Genomic DNA, 15,874 nt, shown 5'->3' with positions numbered 1-15,874 from the left:
TCATCCTCTGTGGTAGAGCCTGAGCCATTTGCTCAGAAGCAGAGGTAAACCCCTGGTCCCCACTCCCAAATGGAGAGGGTTTCGTATTCCTTTTGGGACTGCACCCAGATCCAGAGGCCCCAGGCTGCCACAGTACCCATGATGAATAAAAAGCAATATGAGATTTCTGGGACAATTAAGCTTTATTTTTCATATATATATATATATACACACACACACACACACACACACACACATATATATAATTGGGAATTTGTAAATTTACATACAACCTAACAAAACCACATATACATACATACCTGCACACAGATACACATACACACCCCAAAGCTCTAGCCAGGCCCACTTCTCATCCCTAAGTACCATCCCATTAGGGCCCTTCTGTCAGGGCCTAAAGTATGGTGCTAGTATAATTATAGTCTTAATCATCCTAAAGGACAGTCTGGACCTCATCTCTGTCCCCTAACCCCACCTTTCAGTCTGACATGATTCCCTGACTGGGAGGTGGGTGGTTTGGGCTCAATGGCCTAACTGTGGAAAACCGCCCAGCTTCCTCCCTTTAGGGGCAATGAGAGACCCAACACATTTTTTAAGGGATGATACTAGTCCATCCTTGCTTCTGTCTAGAGAGAGGTGGGTCTCAAAAGGGCCTCCTGAGTCAGGTAGGCAGCTGCCTGTCATGAATGCTGGGGTACGCTCCAGAACTGGTGTGAGCAGCGTACTTCACCAACAGAGAGGAGCCATGGCTCCTCACTTCAGCGACACAACTAAAAAAAGCCAGCCTTTGGGGCAGGAAACCAACTCAAGATAAATAGGCTACCTAGTTTGGCTGCCGGCAGAGGACAGGTATGAACATCCACCATATGTATACAGAGAAAACCTGGCGTGAGAAACACCTTCCCACTCCTCGGATGCTAGGCCCCTCCCTGGGATGAGCATCACCCGACAAAGTAAGACTGAGGCGGGTAGGTCCCCAGAAAAGGACCTTCTTGGGATGGCTCTGCCCTCTGAAACGGGGCCTGCAGGCCAGCTGGAGCAGGGGCCTTCTCCAGAGCCCACTTTAGAGGCTTTGGTGATCATCCTGAGCGACAAGAGGGGTAGGGGCGGAGCAGGGAACAGAAAACCTTCCAGGCGGGCAGGGCACTCAGTGTGGTGGGCTGGTTAGTGCCTCAGATCGATGTATTTCTCTCCCTAGAAACGGGAAGAGGAGAGGTAAGGGGGCAGGGGGTGGCAGGGACAGTGAGAGGAGTCTGGGGTGTGAATATGAATGCTCAAGGGAAGAGGGACTGAAGCCAGAAGCTGATGCATGAGGCGTGGAGGGAAGCAGGGGGAGTGGCGGGTGGGGAGAGCCTAGGCCCCCGAACTGGACTGGCCGCACTGCACCTGGTGACCTGAGCCACGGCAATGTCGAGGAAAAGGTGGTGGTGACGGGCAGTGTTTGCTCAGGCTCCCTCGGCCACTGGCCTCACCCTACCATCTGGGACTAGTGTTAGGAAGCCGAGACAGGGCCTGCTCCCGGTCTCCAACAGAGGAGGAGGAAGGGGGGAGACAGAGTTAGTGTTTGGGGAGACATCAGCCCCTGCTGCTCCCGAAACCTGAAGCTGTGGCAGGCGCTGGCCACAGGAGCTGCTTCCTACCTGGTCTCCTGGCGCCCTCTTGTCACCGCTGCTGCCCTGTAGGAGGCCCATCTCTTCTGGGAGCTTATCTGACTTAACTTCAACTACAAATTCGCTCTTACGAGACGGGGGCAGTGTGCTGGGAGGGAGGGAGGGAGGGAGGCAAGAAGTTGGCATCTCGGGCAAGGAAAGGGAGGGTCATTGGGAAAGATGGTGGACTGGGTGACGGACTCTTAGGTGCCCTGGGGCCAGCTCAGGGAAGGGAGCAGGCGATGAACGGGAGGGAGGTGTGGGTGATGGCAGCTGGCCAGTGGGCAGGGGTGGGGGGGGCAGGGGTCGTCCCTGCCCAGGCACGAGAAGCTGGGTGGGGGCGCAGGGTACCATGCTTACATCTCTTGCTTGCCTGACCGCCCGCATGGCAGCTTCCCCTTCTTGTAGAAGAAATAGAGGACAGCACCCAGCACAGCCAGGACCAGGACGCACACAGTCACAGCCACAATGGCTACACCCTTGCTTTCTGGCTCTGGCAGCTTCTTCTCTGTCCCACAGAGACGCTCCTAGTCACTCCCGGCCCCTGAGGCCCGGTTCCCACCACTGCCCGCAGCCCCCCCCACCCAGGGCTGACGGAAGACGGCCCCCCACTCCCCTCTTCCAGCAGGGCTCCCTGGGGAGGGCCAGGGCAGCAGGAGGATGCCAGGGCCGCTGACCTGTGGAGGTGCTGTTGGCTCTGACAGAGGGGCTGGCGGTGGAGACGCGGGGCCCGGTGCTTCTGCTGGAGTCTGCTGAGCGGTCACAGGGGTTGAGAGCTGGGCTGGGAAAAGCACCGGCTCACGCCCTCGCCCGCCACGCCGCAGGATGAGGCCCTTACCCAACTCCAGGAAAATGGTGGTGCTGTTCCTGCCCAGGGAGTTGGAGGCCACGCACTCCGCACCCGTCTCCAGCAGCTCTGGGGTCACCAGGACGCTCAGGACGCTCAGGACGCTCAGCGGGTCCTGGTCTCGTTCCTGCGCCTGCAGGGATGGAGGCGGCGCTCAGGGGTGGGGAGATCCCCTCAGGGATCCCTAGGCCCGGGCAGCCGAGGCGCGGCCGCTCACCGTGCCCTCGACGCTCCAGGAGATGGTGGGCCGGGGATGTCCGGAGGCTTCACAAGACAGGTTCAGCACCGCGTTCTCGCTCACCCACATCTTCCTCTCCTTCAGCATCATCCACGGGGACCCTGGGGGAGGGAGGGGTGCAGGTGTGGCACAAACCTGCTAGCCTGCCTCCCGTCCCCACCGGAGCATCCCAGGGCAGCAGGGGGCTGTGGGGGAACTCCCAAGAGCTTGAAACCGCCCGGCTTGGGGGCGCCGCCGATCTCTGCCCAGAGGGCCCCTCACCGAAAATGGCCACATGGACCAGCCGCGTGCGGTTCAGGCCCGGGACGCTGGGCACCGTCGCCACGCAGCGGTAGCCTCCCCCGGCCTCGCGCTTCAGGTTGTGTAACTGGAGCACCGGCCCCTTCTCCAGCACCTGGCCCGTCTGGGGTGAGAGAGGGGTCAGGGGTTCACTCCCGGCCCCGGCGCATCCCCGCACAGCCCGCAGCCCCAGGCCGGCCTGGGCACCTTTTCTCTCAGCCACTGGAACTCCACGGCTTGGTTACTCTCTGCCTCACAGGCGAGGGTGAGGCTGTCGCCCTCCTGGCTCTCCGGGGCTGCAGGGCTCACCCGGATATCAGACACGTCTGGGGACACAGCAATGGTGTCAGCCTGGGCAGGGCGGGGCGGGGCACGTTCCCTCTTGCCCCCGCCTGGTCCCCCTGTCCTGGGCCCCCCGGCCCCTCACAGTTCACCAGCAGCTCCTGTTGGTCGCTCAGCAGCGATGCCATGGTTTCCAAGTCCAGGCCCTGACACTGATAGAGCCCACTGTGCTCCTTCTGGGCAGACTCCAAGACCAGGGTCCCCGTGTCTTCGGGCGTCATCTCCTCTATCTCCTTGGTGCTGAGGTTCTGGGAGAGAGCAGAGGGGTGAGCAGAGGGTGCCTCCAGCCACTCCCGCGGCCCGTGGACACCCAGCACGGCGCCCTCCGTACCTGCTTGCTGATGGTGAAGTGGGGCGGGGGGTTGCCGTCCGCCAAACACCTGATTTCCACGCGGTCCCCTTCCTTCAGCATTCCCGAGGGCTCCACTTCCAGCCACACCTTCTCCGCCGGGTCTGCAGGGGCACAGAGGGAGTGGTCCTCAGCCCACGAGCTGTCCCCACGCCGGGGAGCGGAGCTAGCTGCCACCAGCTCAGCCCAGGACCATCACAGGACTCACAGAAAACCTGGACAGTGACTTCCTGAGACTCCTTCATGTGGTTCCCGCTGGGCAGCCGGTAGTTGAGCTCACAGTAAAACTGGGCATCTTTATCCTCTTTGGCCAGCTGGGCCTTCAGAACGCTCTCCAAGGTGTACAGACCACTGGACTCCACGATCTGGGACGACTGAATGTGAACCCCTGGGCCAAAGAAAGTGGAGAGGCTCGGCTTCGGCCCTACCTGCACCCCTACCCCATGGTCTCTGGGGTTCCCCTGGGGTGGGGGGCACCTGAGAAGGACCCCTGGTGCCATGGAAGGCCAGGCACAGTGCAAGCCTCGCTAACCCTGATCTTGAGCTCAGCGGTTCTACTGCTCGTCATCTCCCCACGCCGCCAACACTAACGCACACGCACACAGGGACGGGGTGCTGTGGTGACTGAGGAAAAGGGCCCAGGAAACATTCCAGATGTCCACCATCAGGGCAACGAGGGGTTAGCTCCCCTACCCCATCCCCGTGGTATGCGCTACTGGGGGTGGGGGGCAAAACGATCCAGGTCAGGGTTTCTCAATCTCAGCATGACCTGTGCTGTGGGGGGTCCCGTCCTCCTGTCCAGCAGCCCCCTGGCCTCTGCCCACCAGGTGCCTGGAGCGCCTCTCCATTCACAACAACTAGAAATACCTCCCCATGTTTGCTGAACGTCCCTGAGGGGGAGCTATGCCACCCCTGGTTGAGAACCACTGGTTTATTTATTTATTTATTTTTTTAATTTTTATTTATTTATGATAGTCACATAGAGAGAGAGAGAGAGGCAAGACATAGGCAGAGGGAGAAGCAGGCTCCATGCACCGGGAGCCTGACGTGGGATTCGATCTCGGGTCTCCAGGATCGCGCCCTGGGCCAAAGGCAGGCGCCAAACCGCTGCGCCACCCAGGGATCCCGAGAACCACTGGTTTAAATGATAAAAATAAAAGCCGACGGGCTCCTACATGTATCCATCTGCTTGAGGAAGCACCCAGAAATCGGCCGGAAAGAACAAACATTCACGGCCAAGATTACTCCTGGGAGGGGATCTGGGGCAGGAAGACAATTTTCCTTCTAGATTTTCTGCAGTTTAAATTCTCGTGAAAAGATTGTCAAGCCTCATTCGTATACTTGAAGAAAACAAAGTGCAGTGAGAGGAAGGGTGGTCGCTGTGTGCAGCCACGTGCCTGGCTGTTGAGGGCAGGGAGGGGGCGACTCACGGTTCTTCTCCTCCTTCAGGGATTGGCCATTCTTATACCAGATGACTTGAGGAATGGGGTACCCGTTTCTCCCCACACAGGTAGCAACCTGAGGAGGACAGGGTGTGAGTCTCCAGGCACCTGACACCCCACCAAGCCCCCCAGGCCACCCCGGCCTGTCTCACCTCCACTGGTTCCTTACTGTTGACCGAGATGCCCAAGGGATTGACCAGGATGGTTGGCTCCTCTGGAGCTTCTATGAGGGAAGAAATGAGGGGCTGGAACCTCTATTTCCCACCACCCGCACCGTCCCCCAGGCACAGACGGGGTGGGGCGCTCACTGTAGACACGGAGCTGGATTCGGTGCTCCTGGGACAGAGGCCGCTTGCCCTGGCACAGGAAGATGCGCTCGTCATGGGGCGTGATGTGTGTCAGGGCCAGAGTGGTCCCTCTGTCCTGCAGGCTGAGCCGGTGCTGGTACTCCCCAGGCTCGCTCTGGCCCTGGCCCTTGCGCACGCGGAAGATGAGCGTTGGCTTCTCCTTGTGGACCTAAGGGGATGTGTCTCAGAGTTGGTGAGACACTGGGGCAGCAGGCGGGGTACAGCCTCCCGCCCTGCCACCCTCTCCGGGGCCCCCACACTCACAGAAAACCAGTCCACGTGGCTGAAGTTGCCGGGGGAATGGGAGGGACCGCACTTCAGAAGCGCTGTGCCCCCCACTTCCACCTCCACCAGCTCAGGCGTGGGGGGCTCCGCCTCTCCGGGCACACCTGGGGGTGCAGGAGGGACGTCCCAGCAGCTGTGTCAGCTCCAACTGCTCTCCATGCCCTCCCCTCACACCCCCTTCCCTGCAGCTGTTCCTCCTGCCACTTGGGTCCGGAGGGGGCTCTATCCTCCTAACCCTCAACCCCTTTCTACCTGCAGCTCCAAGCAGCCCGCTTCCCCCTGCCACCCCCGGTCAGAGGAGTTGAGGGTGACTGTCCCTGGTCATTGCAGCACCCACCCTGAGCACCAAGCATTTTCCAGTTGAGGCTGGCAAAGGGGCAACCAGGCTCTGGGCCAAGAGGAAGGCCCCTTTCCTTCCACACTCCCACCCCTTCCAGTGAGCTCAGAATGTGGGAATGCACGGCATGTGCCAGGCTGAGCCACACAGGCCCCATTGTGTCCCCTCACTGAGGAGAAGACATCACTACTCTGCCCCCCAAAGAGCCCTCCCCAAATGTCCCACAAGACTCAGTGGGCCAACCCTGACCAGAGCTCCCATCACGTGCTCCCTAAGCAGTACCTCCATGAACATCCCACCAACTCAGAGGACCTCATCTGGGAGTTTTGTGAGCACCGAGGGGTCAGAATCTCCCCCAGGGGTCAGGGCAAGGGCCAGGCAGTGGGCAAGAGTGACGTCAGTGGTGCCAGCGTGCCGCCTGCCCTGTGAGGAGGTGATGTCACTCACTACCATCTGGCTGGCCTCTGGGATGCCGGGCCGGTGCCCGGGGCTGGCTCCCCGACAAGGAGGGCAGGTCTTTAACCCAGAGCAGGGGCCCTCCGATCCCTGACTCTGTTTCCCCAGAGACAGGGGAGCAGGGCAGAGTGGGGCTGATCTACTGCAGCCTGGAGCCCAATTTAGCCTTTTCCCCAGAAATAGTCAGCTTGGGAGGCAGCAGCCGGGGGTGCCCCTGGGACGCTGTAGGCACTGGGCATGAGGCCAGCGAGCCGGGTACTGGCGAGCCCTCCCCTTCCCCCGCCGGACAGCGGCTGGGACCCGGGAAAAGGAGCCAAGAGAAACACGCGACACCGCTGCAGGCCATACAAGGGCAGCGTGGACCCAGGAGCGCTGGGCTCCCAGGCAGTTCCAGAGAAAAACTCCGAGGTGCAGCGGCGCTCTTCCCACCTGAATGCGGTCCCATTCCGGGAGGCGTAACAAGCCTGGGGCGCTTCCACTCCGGCACCCTCAATCCCTCGCTTCTGCCACCTGTGATCCGGTCCCCCGGGCAGGCGCGAGGCGCCCCACGCCGCCCGGCCCCTGCCAACGCCCTGCTCGTCCGGGAGCCGCCGTCCCTCCCCCCCGCTCACCTCCAGCCCGGCTCGAAGCCCAGGCGGGAGAGGAGGCGTCGGCGCACCCCCTCCTGCTAAGCAAGCTGCCTTTTCCAGCAACAGGCGGGCGCAAGATTCGGGGTTTGGGGATGCGCTCGAGCTGCGCCTCCGGCCGCCGCTCCAACCGCGGGCCCCCCGAGTGGGCACCTGAGGCAAAGGTCTCCCCAGCGACCCCAGCGGCTCGGCCCCACCCCCTCCCGCTCCGGCAGCAGCCTCCTGCCCGCCCCCCGCGTCCTCCTCCCGGGATACTCCGGATCCCGGCGGCAAACTGGCTGCAAACAGGAGTCGCACGCGCGCGAGGCGAGGCTCCGGGGCGCCGGGCAGGAGGAGCGCGCGCCGCAGCGCCCACCCCGGGCCGCCCGCGCCGCCGGCCCCGCTCCCGGGCGCGCCGCACCGAGGACCTGCCCCGCCACCCCGTTCGGGGCCCGGGCCGCTCGGGGCGCGGGTCCCCCGCGAGGCCACTCACCCGCGGCGCGGCGGCAGCAGCAGCAGCAGGCGGCGAGCAGCAGGGCGCACGCGAGCCCGGGCCGCCCCATGCTTCCCGGCCGGAGGGCGAGCGCCTAGTGAGCGGCCGCGCCGGCCGGGGGCTGACGTCAGGGGGGCGGGGAGGGGGCCCGGCCGCCCCGCCCCGCCCGCCCGCCCCGCCCGCCCCGCGCAGCCCCCGCCCGCCCCGCCCCGCGCCGCCCAGCGCGGCCCCGCCGCGGCCCCAGCCCCGCGCGCGCCCGGTCGGCCGAGGGGGCTTGACAGGTGTCTCGAGGCGGGCAGGCGGCCGCGGCGGCGGGGAGAGGCCGGCCCGGACGCCCAGAGTCACGCCGGGTCCGAGGCGGCCGCGCTCGCCCCGCTCGCCCCGCTCGGCCCCCACCAGCCGCCGGGCCCGGCCGGCCCGCGGGGCGAGGGAGCCGCAGCCCAGGCCTCCCGGCCCCCGGGGGCCTCCGCTGCCGCCTCCTCTTCCGCCGCCCGGAGACCTGGCCGCGCGGCCGCTTCCCAGAACCAGAACCATTGCACCACTGCGGCCGCCGGCCTGGCACTGCCCCCAGCCTCGCGCACCCCAGCCTCGCTGCGCCCGCAGCTCTGCGGGAAGAACCCTGCGCCGGGCCCACAGACCCAGAGGTGCCCGGACTGGGGACTGGAGATGGCCCCTATGCGCTGCCCCCTCAAAGCCAAGCTCCCGCTAGTCCCCACCGGCGAAAGGGAAGGGGCTGAATTCACGGGCCCAAGGTTTTCACACTCGTCCACGTCCAGACCTTGAAAATTCGCTTTTTTGCCCTCTTCACTCAGTGAGCCTAGCTGGGACTCAGTTTCCCCTCACCTGAATGAAGAAGAGAGGGGGAAGGAAGGGTACATGGGTGCTGCGAGGTCTCCCGCTGGGCCCCTGAAAACCTGTTGCTGTCCTGATGGTTGAACCGACCCCCTGCAGCAGGGCTCCCTGCCCCCTCGCCCCCCACTGCTGACTGTGGCTCAGCAGCTGGGGGTGGAGGCATGGAGGGGGAATCCGCTCTGGCCAGGCTGCCCTCCACACAGCAGGCCCCCCCTCTTCCCAAACCCAGGTCTTCTGGCCTCTTGAACTGAGGCTCTGGGGAGTGGGATGGGCTCTTGCCTCTTAGAGACCCCAGCCTCACATCAGCTGCCTCCTTTGGGCGGAGGGTCAAATAGAGGTCTGGATTCAGGGAGGAGGCCTGTCGCCTGGCAGGGCAGCCTTTCTGCAGGGTGGGGGAGGAGCAGCGTGAGGCAGCAAACACGGCCAGAGATGGGCAGGTGACTTGAGAGAAGGCTCCGTCTGGGGTGGTATTTTGATGACGCAGAGATGACTGGCAAACCACATCAGCCCCGTTTTTCAGAACCTTGCCGACCCCTCTATCTCCGTCGGTCTCCAGCGAGAGGCAATGCCAAGCCGGCCACCGCAGGGGCCTGGAGCCCTGAGCCCGGGTGGGGGAAGAGAGAGGGCAAGCAGAGGACCGTGGTCCCGCATCCCTCAGAGCGAACGTACGGACTGGCCCAGGGCCTGGAGTGGAATGGATGAGTTTGTTTGTCTACAGGGGCAGGAATGGGAATGGCTGAAGGATGCTGTTTGCCCTGGCAAGCCAGAGCTGGGCATGGAGCTTCCCTGCCCCCACTCCCTTCCCTTCACTTAACACCATTAACTAATCATTCCCCTCTCCGCCTGAAAACAAAGCCAGCTAACCACCAAGGACAGTCAGTTCGGACTCCGTCTTCCGCCCCCATCCAATGAAGCCAGGTGGGGGTGGAGGAGCTGTCTTCTGCGGTGAAGGGGAAATGAGGTTGGAGCCCAGGGTGACATCCTTTCCCTCTGTGGCTCCACTGAATGAGCACAAGGTCTGTCCTTTAAGGAAGCCGGTAGTTCGGCCGATCTGGGCTGCCTGGGAGCGGGTGGCAGAGGTCAGGGGGGCAGGCAGCTTTGAGACAGTCTCAGGAGGGAAGCAGTTTTGGGATTCTAAACCAAAGAGAGATCAGAACTTTGGAGAGAATTCAGAGGGGTCTGGAAACAGGAAGAAAGAGCAGTGAAGGCAGGAAAACAGGGTAGAAGGAACAGAAGGTGGCTAGTATTTGCCCTCTGGCTCCTCGAAGATGCCAGAAGATAGAGCTGCCACAGTAGCAGGGAAGAGAAAGTCAGCAGAGGAAGAATGTTAAGCAAGAGAGGACTGCACCCCAGCGGAAGCGGGGATCAGGAAGGCACCGAGGGGCCTTCCACTAGCAGACTCTGGCCCCTGGGCTGGGTTGGAAGCAGTGTTGCCCGGATATAGGCCAAGATGACAAGAGGCCCTGGACCAGAGTGCTAATTCTTTGTCTGTTCATCTCTGGAAAGAAGGGGGAAGGAAGACTGTTTTCCTCCACCCCCCACAGTAGACCTAGGTACTCAGAGATGAGGGGACCTGCTGTGTGGAATGTCCTCTGTGTGCCTCTCTGGCATAGGTCTGACCACAGGCAGAGAAACTGAGGCTGGGCAGGGAGGTGGTTCTCAGGGTGGTGGGGCTTTCATTTGGGTATAAGGAAAAGTGGGAAGCCTGGGGCCCCAGCCCAAGTGGAGTGGGAGGTAAAAAGACCAGGATGGGCCTGCTCCCCGGGGGGCCACTGGGGCAAGGTTCTAACCTAGGAGTCCTCCTGTGAGTCCTCTCTCAGCTCCAACATAGCGTGCACAGTGGCTCCCACCCACCCTCCTGGTGGAGGGGCTTGACCAGGAGGACGATAGAAGGGCGGGCTGAGCGGAGGAAGGAAGCTAATAAAGACATTGCAGCTGCAGTGAGGAAGGAACTGGGGGTGGAGGGGGGTGGCCCAGGAGCCTTGGCAATTATGGAGGCTGGGGAACCCCCTGGCCTGGCCAGAAAGTAGAGACCAGTTTGAGTCTTTGTATGGGAGGGAAGAGAATGTTTCCAGAAAGGGGGTCTGAGTTGGGAGGAGACTGTGCTGAGGGAGTGGAAAACAGGGTGGGAGGAGGGTGGGGGGCAATTGTTGCTGAGGACATCAGGCCAGGAAACCGGATGCTGGGGGGCTGGGTTGGAAGATGTGGGGGAAGAGATTGAATGGGGGGAAGCAGCCCCTATCCCGGCCGGACGCTGTCTCACCCATGCCCTTTGCACCTGACCCAGGGCAGGAGGAAGGAGGTGTAGCCTGGGTTGAGGTGCGCCCCAGAATCACAGAGGGAAGAGGAGGAGGGTGACTTGTGGGTGGGGGGATGGGAGGGGCTATTTTTAAACTTGGAAAAGCCTTGAGTGAGTTCATCCCCACCCTGAGTACCGGAGGCGGCAAAGGCCCCATTGTGCAGGGGTCCAGAGAAGGGGAGCGGGGAGGGGTGGTGGCACAATGGCGAGAATTATGCTGGAGCAGGCGCGCGAGCCGCCGGGGGAGGGGCTGGTCGGCACAGCTGGCCCACTGAACTCTGGGGTCCAGCCCCGCTGGGGCTCCCAGGGGTGGGTGGTTTCCACTCCCACAAAGCCCCCTGTGGGGGAGCTGGGGTCTCTGGCATCCGGTGGTCCATCCTGGGGAGGGGGCTGCGGGTGGGATTCCCACGGGCTGGCTTTCCCAGGGACTGCGGGGCCTGTTCCCAGGCTCCCAGCATTCCAGCGACTCCCCTGGGAGCTGCTGGCCTCTCTTCTCAGCCCCTTCTCTGCCCGGGAAGGGGGGGGGGGCGAAGGAGAGAGAGGATGTGGGTGCACAGGGACTCTTCCTGGGGACCAGGGACCCTTAAGCCCGAGGGAGGGGGGCCACCCTCCCATCCTGATCCCCAAGCCTGCTAAGGCCTCGGAGCGGGGACTGGCCCTGTCCCCGCCGCCCCCGGGGGCCTCTCCTCGTTGGCAGCCCTCCAGCACCCAGGCCTCGGCCCGGGGGATCCCGCCGGGGCCCCCGGAGCCCCGCTCCCTCCCGGGGTCTCGGCCAGCGGGGGCCGGGCAGGCGGGGCATCCGGCCGGCTCGCACCAACCCAAACATTACCTTAAATGCTCAGGCGGCCGCCGCGGGCCGGGAGGAGCCGGGAGGGGCCGGGAGGGGCCGGGGCTCTCCGGAAGCCCCGCGTCCCCCTCCAGGCCTTGCCGGGCGCGGCCGCCGGCCGGGATTCAGTCCGCACGCCCCCCTTCTGGAAAGGAGGAGGGGGACAGAGAATGGGGTGGGTGGGGGGACAGAGCCGCGACTGCACCGGGCGTCCCTGGGGCCGCCTGCGGGGGCGCAGCTACCTCCCCTCCAGGAAGGAGTGGGACCCTCCGGCCAGGATTGCAGCGCGGGACGGGGACAGGAGCGGGAGCTTCTGGGTCTCCGTCGAGCCCCGCAGGACCCACTCCTGTTAGCTGTAGTGATGCCGCCTCCTGCACCCCCACCCCACCCCGTCCTGGACCCCGGTTCTCGGTTCTCGGGGTCCTGGGGGCCTGCCACTTCCTCCTCTCACTCTAAATTTGGAGAAGGGAGCCTGGTGGTGGGGTTGGGGAGAGGGCACGGGAGCAGGATGCTGGAGCTTACATCACTCCCCCTCAGGAAGGTTCACATCCGCTCCCCAAAATACCACCACCCAGAAAATCCCCAGAGAGCTGTTTAAATGTGACTTGGAGCAGTCCCTGAGGAGAGGCCGGCTAGTCCATAGCAGAGAGGCCTCAGGGCAACCCCAGGCACACCACCCAGGGGCTCCTGGCCCTCTCTTCCTTGAAGGCCACTTCTGCACTGTTTTCCCTTCCTCACAGAGCCCTGAGCCACTCAGGAGGAGCCCGGGAGGAAGGGACCTGTGGTCCCCACAGTAGTTGCCACAGCTGACCTTGGAGTGGGAGAGAGAGGAGGAAAGAAAGAGGGGAGGCAATCCTGGGGTCTGCTCCCTGCGCTACCCCCCTGTGGCTGGGGCTTCAGGTGGCCGGTGGCGGTGGCGAGAGTGCAGAATTTGCAATCATGGGGCACCTGAGTGGCTCAGTGATTGAGCATCTGCCTTCCGCTCAGGGCTCAGGGCATGACCCCTGAGGTCCTGGGATCGAGTCCCACATCGAGCTCCCCGCAAGGAGCTTGCTTCTCCCTCTGCCTGTGTCTCTGCCTCTCTCTGTCTCATGAATAAATAAATAAAATCTTAAAAAAAAAAAAAAAAACACAACAATTTGCAGTCAGGAGAAAGCCCAATAGGTAAGACTGGGGCTGTGTACCACCCCTGATCCCCACACCCCACATCTTCCCTTCCCTTTGCATCCCGGGTGCTGGACAGGGCTTGTTCAACTCTGGTCTCTAACAACTGGCTGCAAACTCTGTTAAGGAATTGGTGGCATCGAGACAGCTCCTCCACTTCATTAGCTAATCTTGGGCAAGTCACTGAACCAGTGACTGTTCTGAGGAGACATATCTTCTATTTGTACCGTGCTTTACAACCTAGACGTTTCACACTGGGATCATTTTCACCACCAATATTTATCTTGATCTCTGCCCAAAAAATGAGGAAACAAAGAGTGACATGGTCTAAAGTCACATAGCCCGTGAGCAATGGAACAATATGTTTTTCCTTTTTAAAAAATAGTATATTTTTAGGGGCTCCTGAGTGGCTCAGTCAGTTAAGCCTCTGCCTTCAGCTCTGGTCCTGATCCTGGAGTCCCGGGATTGAACCCTGCTCAGTGGGACACCTGCTTCTCCCTCTCCCTCTGCTCCTCCTCCCCTGCTTGTGCTCTCCCTCTGTAGCTTCCCCTGCTCGTGCTCTCTCACTCAATAAATAAATAAATAAAATATATTTTTAAATATTTTATTTATTTATTTCACAGAGTGAGAGAACACGAGCAGGGGAAGCTACAGAGGGAGAGGAAGGCTCCCGGCTGAGCAGGGGGCCTAATGCGGGGCTTGATCCAGAACCTGGGAGCAGGACCTGAGCCAAAGGCAGACGCCCAACCAACTGAGCCACCCTGGCACCCCTGTATTTCTCCTTTTTAAAAAAAATTATTTATTTATTGTGTGAGAGAGAGAGAAAGCTAGTGGGGGCAAGGACAGAGGGAGAGGGAGAGAGAGAATCTCAAGCAGACTCTGTGCTGAGCACAGAGCCTGACACAGGGCTCCTGTGATTATGATCCTGAGATCATAATCTACGTCGAAAAAAAGAGTTGGTTATATGTTGGCAAATTGAACTCCAATAAAAAAAAAAAAAGAGTTGGTTGCCCAATGGACTGAACCACCCCAGTGCCCCTATATATATATTTTTTTTTCCACTGTGGTAAAATACACATACCATAAAACGTACCCTCTTCACCGTTTTAAGTGTGCAATTCGGTGGCACGATGTACATTCACAATGTGCAAGCATCACCCCGAGGAACTAAACGTTGAAGCAAGATTGCTCTAACTCCAAAACCAGTGTGCTCTACCTGCAACAATTTGCAGCTGAATTAAGTAAACATATAACGGAAATGAAAGTAGTGGATCGAGGAGCACTGAATTATATCGTATAAACAGGAAGCGCAACTGGAATTCAGCAAAGGAACCATGTGGGCCTCTCTGCCTGCACTAGCAGGGAAAGTCTTTCTGGAAGTGTGGAGGCTTTCGTGAAAAGGCAGGTTTCAAGAGGGAGCAGTGAGGATAGATCATTCCAGGCAGGGCAAGTGGCAGGAGCAAAGAGAGAGGGATGAGGCTGAAGAAAGAGTCATCTATGATGACAACTGCAGAATGTCTGTATAAACAGTTTCCGAGGAGCCATCTGGCTGCAGGGTGGGGCCCACGGGGAGGCTAGGAGACCTGGCTTGCTAGGATATTTGCATAGCAAGCCCACTGCTTTCATTACCATTATGTATTTGTTTGGAGTGGCTTGAGGAGAGCTTCAGGCACTACTACCACCTCTGGCACCACCCTCATGCAAACAGCTGGTACTCAGTAAAGAGTGCGACTTGCCTAACTAGAAATTCAACAGGGTAGAGGGCGCATGCATGTGAGAGCTTGAGCGGATGGGCTGGAGTTAGGTCATAGGGGAGGAATTAGGGGATCTTAAGACAGAAGAGGGAATCGGGAGCCAATGCAGGTTCTTGAGCAACGGCAGCCGATGTGATGCAACTGGAACTCAGGATTAGATGGTTTCTCTATTTCGTCTTTGCCCGAGAGCGCCCCCTGGTGCCCCTAGTTTGAATTGTTCCCTCATCTTAAGGAGAAGGTGGGAGGATGGGGCACCGAAAAGCCGGACTCTTGGGCCACATTCCAGTTCATCCTGAGTGATAACAGTAGTGAAATAAAAATAGACACGACATGTGGACAGAGAGGGTTTGATGTGAAGGAAAAGAGCACGGTGGTGGTTCTCTCCTCTGTCTCACCGTTCTGAGCTAGGATATTGGGTGTCAGGCACTAAGGTAGAGCTGGAGGTAGGCTGATAACTAGGACAGGGCCCATGGTCTTGGGGAACTTGTACTCTAGTGTTAAACAATTATAGCGTGTCAAATACCGGTGCAAATATGTGCATGCTGCAGTCACTGAACCCAGCCTGAGGTGGTCAAAGAAGGCTGCCTGGAAGGGGCGCCTGGGGGGCTCAGTGGTTGAACATCTGCCTTGGACTCAGGTCCTGATCCCAGGGTCCTGGGATGGAGTCCTGAATGGGACTCCCCACAGGGAGCCTGCTTCTCCCTCTGCCTGTGTTTCTGCTTCTCTCTGTGTCTCTCATGAATAAATAAAGAAAACCAAATAAATAAATAAATAAATAAATAAATAAATAAATAAATAAATAAAACCTTAAAAAAAAAAAAAAAGGTGGCTGCCTGGAAGAATTGATACCTAGCTTCATTCTCATGATAATAGTAGGTAACCGTGGGGGCAGGGGCGCCTGGGTGGCTCAGTCAGTTAAGCATCTGCCCTTGGCTCAGGTTGTGATCTCAGGGTCCTGGGATAGAGCCCTTGGGTCAGGTTCCCTGCTCAGCAGGGCTTCTGCTTCTCCCTCTCTCTCTGCCCCTCCTCCCACTTGTGATTTCTCTCTTTCTTCCTAAAATAAATAAAATATTAAAAAAAAATAGTAGGTAACCATGGCGTGTGCTGTTTTAAGTGTGACCTAACCCTACGACCCAGCAGTTGCACTACTGGGTATTTACCCCAAGGACACAAATGTAGTGATCCAAAGGGGCACCTGCACTCCAATGTTTATAGCAGCAATGTCCACAATAGCAAAACTATGGAAAGAGCCCAGGTGTCCATCAAAAGATGAATGGATAAAGAAGATATGGTACACACATACACAAACACAC

The 15,874-nt window shown here is 59.9% G+C and overlaps 1 protein-coding gene across 4 annotated transcripts; it reads right to left on the bottom strand.

Annotated features, from left to right (window-relative positions):
- Positions 1 to 163: 163 nt before the first annotated feature.
- Positions 164 to 8,696, bottom strand: MCAM (melanoma cell adhesion molecule). 4 transcript variants are annotated; one of them, XM_038535926.1, is made up of 16 exons: positions 8,510 to 8,696; positions 5,755 to 5,879; positions 5,452 to 5,659; positions 5,296 to 5,366; positions 5,132 to 5,219; positions 3,910 to 4,089; positions 3,684 to 3,805; positions 3,438 to 3,600; positions 3,218 to 3,336; positions 2,993 to 3,134; positions 2,711 to 2,832; positions 2,485 to 2,626; positions 2,324 to 2,398; positions 2,007 to 2,154; positions 1,638 to 1,755; positions 164 to 1,191 (listed from the first exon to the last, which is right to left on the bottom strand). In XM_038535926.1, exons 1-16 carry the CDS (start codon positions 8,679 to 8,681, stop codon positions 1,162 to 1,164), a joined length of 2,025 nt encoding a protein of 674 aa, XP_038391854.1. In that variant the 5' UTR covers positions 8,682 to 8,696; the 3' UTR covers positions 164 to 1,161. The 4 variants fall into 4 exon arrangements, with proteins under 4 accessions (XP_038391854.1, XP_038391855.1, XP_038391857.1 ...); XM_038535927.1 differs by having other exon boundaries at positions 2,324 to 2,395; XM_038535929.1 differs by lacking the exon at positions 8,510 to 8,696 and adding an exon at positions 7,667 to 7,787.
- Positions 8,697 to 15,874: the final 7,178 nt, after the last annotated feature.

This window comes from Canis lupus, chromosome 5 (assembly GCF_011100685.1).
Source record: "Canis lupus familiaris isolate Mischka breed German Shepherd chromosome 5, alternate assembly UU_Cfam_GSD_1.0, whole genome shotgun sequence".
NCBI classification, from domain to species: Eukaryota; Metazoa; Chordata; class Mammalia; order Carnivora; family Canidae; genus Canis; species Canis lupus.
The sequence above is the reverse complement of the archived record's forward strand: the minus strand, read 5'-3'. Positions and strand labels throughout refer to the sequence as shown.